A 9,212-nucleotide genomic window follows, 5' to 3' on the forward strand; every position below is an offset into this window, starting at 1 on the left:
GGAATGTTTGTGGTACTCTTTTCACAAAGGCTTGGAAATGGAAACAACCTAAATGTCCCACAATTGATGAAGGGATAATGAAAATCAAAATAAATGGCTTATGGGCATGGTGGCACATGCCTTTAATCCCAGCACTAAGGAGGCAGCGGCAGGCAGATCTCTCTGACTTCAAGGCCAGCCTGGTCTACATAGTGAGTTCCAAGACAGCTGGGGCTACAGGGAGACCCTGTCACACACAAAAAAAAATAAAAGAACAAGTTTTAAATTTTTAAGTGATATCCATAATTTTGGTATTTTTTGAATCAGCAAATTTAACTTCAGATGATATTTGTTATTGAATGAAAAATAAAATAGAAATTAGAGTGTTGCTGATGGAAATATGAATTTTTATTTCACAGACTATCTTCCCAGATGTTTGTTAAATGTCATGCCTTATCTTGGTTCCATGTTTCTTATGCTGTAGAAAACATATGTTGCGTGCTCTGAAGGAGAAGAAAAGAAAAGGATTAACAATGAAAAACCACACAGTGCCCACTGAGTTCATTCTATTAGGGCTATCGGATGACCCAGAGCTTCAGGTTGTGATCTTCCTCTTTTTGATTATCACATATATACTCAGTGTCGCTGGAAATTTGACCATCATCACTCTCACCTTGGTAGACTCCCATCTACAGACCCCCATGTATTTCTTCCTCAGGAACTTCTCTGTTTAAGAAATCGCCTTTACAACTGTCTGTATCCCTAGATTTCTAGGCACAATTATTACAAGAGACAAAACTATTTCCTACAATAATTGTACAGCTCAGTTGTTTTTCTTCATCTTCATGGGTATATCTGAATTTTACCTTCCTACTGCCATGTCCTATGACCGCTACGTAGCCATCTGCAAACCCCTACATTACACAACCATCATGAGCAGGCGAGTCTGCATATTGCTAGTCTTTTCTGCCTGGCTGGCAGGGTTCCTAAACATCTTCCCACCAGTCATTCTCTTTCTTCAGTTAGGTTACTGTGGCTCCAATGTCACTGACCACTTTGCTTGTGACTACTTTCCCATACTTCAGTTATCCTGCTCGGACACATGGCTCCTGGAAGCGATTGGGATTTATTCTGCAATAATAATACTACTTTTCACCTTAGCATTAATCATTCTTTCCTACATGTTCATCATCAGGACAATTCTGAAACTTCCATCTGCCGGTCAGAGAAAAAAGGCCTTTTCTGCATGCTCCTCCCACATGATTGTCATTTCTGTCTCTTATGGAAGCTGCATATTCATGTATGCTAATCCTTCTGCAAAAGAAAGAGCTTCCTTGACCAAAGGAGTAGCTATTCTCAATACTTCTGTTGCTCCTATGATGAATCCATTTATATACACCCTGAGGAACCAGACAGTGAAGCAAGCCTTTAAGGACACCATCCAAAAGTTTATTCTGTTTTCTGGCAGATGAAACCATTAGTAATGTTAAAAGAATAATGTTTTCCACTGGTTGTTCTTGCAGAAGACCCGGGTTCAACTCCCAGCACCCACATGGCAGCTAACAACTGGCTGTAACTCCAGTTCCAGGGAATCCGATGGCCTTTTCTGTCCTCTGTGGGCATTGCATGACATAGGTGCATTTACCTACATGCAGGCAATACATGCATACAAATAAAATAAAAATAATAAAATATTAAAAAATAATAAGGTTTTCTTTCTCAAATTTGCTGGTAAGGGAGAAAGAGCATTCTCTGCGATTGGATTAGTATTATGGTATGTGAGGATATTCTACTTTTAGAGAGAGTATTGTGTTCTGTACATTTGACTCACTTCAGCATGTGTCCATCTATCAAAATATCATGTTTACTAGTGATATATATATATTAAAGAGCATGGTCCTTTCAGTTTTTTTTTTATTATGCATTCCATTTTAAAATTCCATGGCAGTTATTTGGGGGTTTACTATCTCCTTATTAAAAGTATCTCCTTGTTTTACTAAATAAATTTGATAAATCTGAATACTGATTTGTGATTTTCTGGTATTTCAAATCTTTTATTGAAACGTATTTGGTTGAAGTAGGAAATCTTGGCTCACAATTATGATTTTGAAAAGGAGTACATTACTTTTATGTAGATAACCAAGTGTGGCAGGAAGTAGGTCAGGTTAGATGTGGATTTTGGAATTATTCTTACCATATAATAGGAATGAATGTTATTAAGAAATCTGGTTCAGTTTGCATTTGTGTGAAATCAAATAGTCACAGACCTTAGTGATTACATTCTTTATACTAATAATTGTAATGATAAGGAGAAAAATAGAAATAAAACAAAAGGGGAGAAAATATTTTTTCTGTGATTATCGTTACTCTGTTTTAATGCATTAGGTCACTTGATTCTGTCAACAAATTCATGAGGTTCCTACAATCACTATTCCCCACTGGTGCGTTGTTCTGATAGATTTAAAATCTATATATATGTACCGAATATAGAAAGAAACGTAAATAATTTCAGTGAAAACAAATTATATGCTCATGAAAATTCAGTGTTCTGGAGAGCTGATTTCTAATCTCATTGTCTAGTGATTACTTGAGAATTATTGATAGGAAATAAAGTACCTCCTGTTTATATAGTTCCATGTGTATACTACAAATTCTACCTTGAATTAGACAAATCACATGCAATATTTACTTCATAAAGTCCCCTAAAGAACAAAGTATCATTTCTAAATTATCAGTGACTCAACAGCATAAAATAGAGGCTTAAATTTCAAAATTTCAGAGATTATAGCTTACAAATATGCTATTCATATTAATTCCTTAACAGTAAAACCTGGACTCACTGATTTAGAATAATCATTTAATAATTAACTAATACAAGTCCATTTACATTTAATAATTTACTAATACAAGCCCATGTTAAATATCAGATTTTTAATGGACTTTCTACTTATAATTACTCATTCAGGTTATACAACATTATCTTATGACAGATGTGGGCAACGTAGTGAAAAAGGACAGTTTTCCCCTGAATTTTCTAAAATTCTCATTAAAGGAAGAGGCTAGGGTAGCATTATCATTGATGATAATAGATTTTAAGTTTTCCCACTTTTTATCCCGTCATAACTATGGCCAGTTTCATAATTGCTAAATATGGGCTTGTGTTAGTCTGACATGGCAAGCTTATGATACATGACAGATCTTGAACTCTGACCATCACCTTGACTTTCACTCTTGCCTTTATGATTATTTTGGGTATTATAGTGACTTATATTCCTGGGGCTGGGGAAATGGCACTGGTTAAGAGCAATGGCTGCTCTTGCAGAGGACTTGGGTTCGATTCCCAGCACCCATTTGGTGGCTAACAACCATTGGTAACTCCAGTTCCAGTGGATCCAACTTCCTCTTCTGACCTCCGCCAGTACTGCACAATACAGGAGTACCTACAGGCAATATATTCATGCACAGAAAATAAAAATAATAAACATTCCTTCCTGATTGAAAAATCCTGGGAATAAGATTATGATGATCTCCAAACAGTGACTGAGTTCTACCGGTGACTCTCTCTGGCTCCAACCTGTGTCATAAAATGTGAATTGGTCTTCCACTCAGTTGGACCTGTTTGCCAGGGCATTAGTGTTCCAATTCTTTTTGTAAAAACTTATGCCAGTAACCACACCCTAGAACTTGAGATATAAAACTGCTTGAGATATTTTTCACTTTACTAGGAAACATACATTTATTTCTCAAAATTGAATTCCATACACAAAAAGTAATAATATAAAGTGATTAGACTAAGAGAATACTTTGTAAATGATGAAATGAGTGATTATGCATGCAACGTGTGTTCTTAATAATATCTTAATATGTATAAATGAATGGAAACCATTTTATGTAAATGAGTGAGAATTTTCTGACATAAGTTCTCCCTGATATTCATTTGGTTTTGAAATTCACTAAACATTATTGTAAAAAACATATTTGTTTAATTTTGTTTTGTTCTTTGAGACACAGTCTCACTATGTAACCCAGGCTGGCCTCAAATTCAAATGCCCCTAATTTAGCTTCCCAAATGCTGAGATTATGGGTGTGTGTGACCAAGTCCAGCTAAAAATGTCTTTTTAAACAACTGAAGTGCAAATATGTGCTATTTGAGTCAATAATTAAACCATTTCCACTCTTTGGGATTCAAGCAAGCATTTTAAAAGGGAGATATTTAACTATAGAACTAACTTTTGCAAAAACATATACCATGTTTCATATTATTATGAGAGAGTGAGTGCCCAAACCATACATAGTGTCCACAAAGGAGCCCAGTATATATAATAAAATCATTTAATGGGTGTTCTGAAAATATACCCACTGTTGAAAATGACGTAGAATAAAGTTACAACTAAAGTGCATGACAAATCATGAGGAAATTAAAAGAGAGCAGAAAATAACAATTACTTCTTTTCTATGAAAATTGCTTTTATTAATTTGATTTATTAAACAAAGCAAAACAATGCTCTAAAATAGCATTTTCTTTGGATGAACATTATATTTTGAACTATATTGAAAGTTTACCTATCCAAGATTTTAGCAGGCCCTTTTAAAAATTTTACTTATTATTTTTATTTTATATGTATGTGTGTATTGCCTGCATGTATATAAGTGCACCCGTATAATACGAAGCCTGCAGAGGTTGGAAGAAGGCACTGGATTCCCTGGAACTGGAGTTAAGGATGATTCTTAGCTACCATGTGGGTGCTAGGAACCTAATCTAGGTCATCTGCAAGAGCAGTCAGTGCTCTTAACTAATGTGACATCTCTCAGCCCTTAACGATCCCTTTTAAATAAGAATATTGTACTCTTCCTTTTAAAGAATGAAGCAGAGAGAATAATAGGAAATAAATGGGAATACAGAGACAATACATATCATGCAGATTTCTCTAAATTACTCTATCCCAGGCATCAAAAGTTCAGGCTCTAATTGCTCTTTTGAAATTAAGCTTAAATATCTGAGACAAAAACAGTCATTTAATCACATAAATTTAGAACCCCCTAACTCTTTCATCACTAATGTCAAATGTTGCATAGGTCTGCTTGATGACTGTAACATGCTTTAATATGTATCATATTTTCCTTTAACTTGTGATCAAGAATCAACTGTATTTTATTTGAACACTGAATTATCCAAACCACCATCTTCAGCCATCTCTATAGAATACGTGTTTGGTAACACATTAGCCCACTCACAGCTGCTGTTAATTATCTTTCAAGTTTACATCTTGCTAACATCTCTCTGATGTTGGGTCAACTGTGCTAAAATTACAAGATCAAATATCTCCCTGGTTTTTCCCCCATCTATCTATATAATGAGATATGTTGCTGTGTTTTATAAATACACATGATCTAGGTGCCTCAGCACAATAGGGAATTCATTAGTCTTACAAACAAATATGATCACATAGTTGTGCTAGAATGAAACAGTTATGCTTATTCATATAAAGGAATTTTATAAAGCATTGGAATTTCAGGTTTTTTTTAATATTCCTATTAGTGAATATGCTATTTTTAAAGCAAAGAGAACAGTTTGTCTCCCAAAGGGCTATTATAGTACACTCATTCAGTAAAATGTTTGTTAATAAGCAACTGAAAGGGAGCTTCGAAATACCTATACCCTGTTCCCATTACCAATATATTTCCATAAAATTAGTATCTATTTTCTATGTTTTATCCATATGTTTTTCTTAAATTGCTAGTGTTGTCTTCACACTTCTTTTTTTACAAAAAAGTTTTTTATATTTTAGCTATGCTTTTGCACATCTTTCCTCTGTAAAATTCAGTGTTAAAAGTTTGTTTTTATTTTTTTAATTTAGTTATTGTTTTGGTCTTTTTGAGACAGGGTCTCACTATGTAGCCATGGCTGGCCTGAAGCTCACTATATAGATCATTTTGGCCTTGATGTAACAGAGATTCACCTGGCTCTGCCTCCAGAGTGCTGGGATTAAAGGCGTGGGCCACCACACCTGGCCCAAAATTTTATTTTTAAATTTACTTTTTATTTATTATTTCAGAATTTGATCATAAGCCCCTCTTTACTCTCCCCTTCCAACACCTCCTAGACATCCCCCCACCCCCATGACGTCTTCCCAAATTCATGTCTTCTTTTTTCTTTTATAAATTTCTGAGTCCAATCAGTGCTGCCTATGTACACAGATGTGGGGCCATTGACTGAATCATGGGCAGCCAAAAAGAAGCCAGGTTGCTAAATAAACCTGACTCACTCTTCCCAAGAAGCCATAAACTGTCAATACCTTTTCATCTAGAGGAGGGATTTCTTGTGTCCTCTGCGCCCCCATGTTTGTTGACTGGCTTGATTTTGTACAGGTCTTGTATAGGCAACCAATGTTGCTGGGAGCTCAGGAACACAGTAGTCCTGTCACATACAAGAGATACTATTTCACTCAGTCTTCCACATCCTCTGGTTCTTACAGTCTTTTCAACCCCTCTTTTGGGATGTGCCCTGAACGTTATGGGGATATTGTGTGATATAGATATCCCTTTAATGGCTGAGCACTCCACAGACATTTATTCTCTGTACTTTGACCAGTGGTAAGCCTCTATATCAACCACTTTCCAGTGCTAAAAGTCACTTCTCTAATGAGAATTGCAAACTGCATTAATCTTCAGTTATAGAGATATCAATTTAGAAGGTAGTTTGAACTGTGTCCATTTAACAAAATAATATAATGCATTCATGCCTAAGGCCTATAAGCTCCACAGACATGAGTTCTTGGACAGATTTACAGTACCAGACATGAATTTTCTCATGTGGAGCAGGCCTTAAGTCCAATCAGAATGTGGTTAGTTACCTCCATAGCATTTATACCATTATTGCATCGTTGGGCACATCTTGCCTGGCTAATCATTATTGTGATTCTAAGGGTTCACAACTGAGTAAGGCTGTTGATTATCTTTCTCTCCCCAACAGTCTGCATAGCACCTTCCAGTGATATAAAACATATCCAGAGTAGAAGCGTCCAGGTCCTGTGATTTCTCCATATCCTGGGGCCAAACTGTGTGTTGTCTTCAGCGAGAGGGTTTTACCATCAAGGTCTAGTAAGCAATGAAGAAAAATGGCAATAACCGACAGTATTTAAGGGGTCTCTTGGAGCCTTTGGCCAACAATTCAAAGGGAAATAGCCCATGCGAGGCACTGAGCTCTTTATTTGGTAACTAGAAGTTCTCGTTTTCTGGTAACTCTCTCTCTCTCTCCTCTCTCTCTCTCTCTCTCTCTCTCTCTCTCTCTCTCTCTATATATATATATTTTCAGGTTTCAGATTGAGGTTTTTGAGCCATTTGGAGCCAACTTTTGTGCCAGATGAAAGATAGGGTCTAGTTTCATTCTCCTACAGGTGGAGATCCTGCTTTGCTAGCACCATTTGTTGAAGATGCTATCTTTACTCCAGTGTGTGTTCTTGGTATATTTGTCAAATATCAGGTGTCTGAAATTGCATGCACTCATGTTTGAAAGGTCTTCCAATTATGTTCCATTGATCTGTGTGTCTGTTTTGTGCTGGTACCATGCTGTTTTTATGATTATAGTGCTGTAATATAGTTTGAGATCTGGTATTGTAATCCCCCCTCCCCCAGTCCCAGCATTGCTCTTTGTGATCAAGATTAATTGCTTTGGCTATCCAGGGTCTTCTGTGACCCCATATGAATCTTAGAAATATTTTTTCTATTTCTGTGAAGAATGTTGTGGGGATTTTGATTTGCATTGCATTGAATTTGTAGATTGCTTTGGTAGGGTGTTCATTTTCACAACATTAATTCTATTAATCCATGCACAGAGGAGGTCTGTCCATTTCCTTGTGTCCTTCTTAATACCTTCCTTTCAAAGATTTAATGCTTTCATTGTAGAATCCTTAACGTCTTAATTAGATTTAGTTCTAGGCATGTTTTTTTGAGACTATTGAAAAGCAGTTACGATAGTGGACAGCCTTTTCTCGTTCAGTATTTTAATGGTAATGCTTAGAATTTATCTCCATTTAAAATGATGCAAGCTGGTTTGTTGTATATCACCTTAATTATGTTGAGGTGTGTTCCCTCCAGTCCGTTTCTTTCTAGGACTTTTATCATGTTTGTTGAAGTTTGTAAAAGACACTTTCTGCATCTATTGAGAGTATCATGTGATTTTTGTCTTTAAGTCCATTTATATAGTTTATTATGTTTATTGAATCATTCTTACATCTCTGAAACAAAGTCAGCTTGATCATAGTAGATGATCTTTGTCTTTGTGTCTTATGTGATTTGCACTTCTTTTGTTGGGATTTTTGAACCTCTGTGCATTAGTTATATGGAAATACAGTTTTCTTTTATGTGTGTGTGCCTTTACATGATTTTGGTATTAGAGTAATACTGGCTTCATAGAAGGAGTTTGTGAGTTCTCCTTCTGTTTCTAGGCTTTTCAATAATTTAAGTAGTATTGGCTGCAGATCTTCTTTGAAGTTCTGGTAAAATTCTGCTGTGAAATCATCTGGACCTGACCTATTTGAATTGGGAGGTTTTGCATTGCTGTTTTGATTTCTTCATCTGTTATCCTGCTTTTTGTTGTTGTTCTTCTTCATTTCTTCTTGGTTTAACTTAGTGGTTTCATTAAATTCCAAATTTTGAAAGAAATGCTAACATATTGAAAGTTTTTTTTTTTAATTTTTAGATGAGGGAAAGAGGTACCATTGATTATTGAAGGGTGAGATGTCAGACATTATTGAAATGTCTGAATTTTCACAATGCTAAAATCAATTTTAGTTATGCTAAATAATGCTAACAGTAAAACTTTCATTAGTAAAGTAATATTGATTTCCAGAAGTATATTCACAAATTTACCATTAATTTAGTCATGAAAATATAAGAAATAATTAAATGAGCATGGGATTAAGGGTAGTTCTTACTTATTAATAATGACAATGAGCCAGGTGTGGTGCTAAGTGACTTTAATCCCAGCACTCCGGAGGCTGAGTCAGGCAGATCTCTGTGACTTCAAAGCCAGCATGGTCTCCATAGTGAATTCCAGATCAGTTGGGGCTGCAGGGAAACCCTGCCTCAGAAAGAAAAGACAAAAAATAAAATGACAATGATAGTACTTTATAAATTGAATCCTAATTTACCATGATAAATCATAGATTTTCTTCATCTAATCTATGGTCAAATCAATTTTTAAAACAGGGCAATCTTCTGTGAAGCAAAAA

The 9,212-nt window shown here is 35.5% G+C and overlaps 1 protein-coding gene across 1 annotated transcript; it reads left to right on the forward strand.

Moving 5' to 3' along the window:
• The first annotated feature begins 512 nt into the window (after nt 1-512).
• On the forward strand, nt 513-1,451 carry LOC103748251 (olfactory receptor 6C3-like). Its single transcript, XM_008850844.1, is given in 1 exon segment — nt 513-1,451. A coding segment is annotated over 1 exon segment (939 nt).
• The last annotated feature ends 7,761 nt before the right edge of the window (nt 1,452-9,212 follow it).

The sequence above is a fragment of the Nannospalax galili genome, unplaced genomic scaffold, assembly GCF_000622305.1.
Source record: "Nannospalax galili isolate Female #2095 unplaced genomic scaffold, S.galili_v1.0 scaffold1052, whole genome shotgun sequence".
In the NCBI taxonomy this organism is placed as follows: Eukaryota; Metazoa; Chordata; class Mammalia; order Rodentia; family Spalacidae; genus Nannospalax; species Nannospalax galili.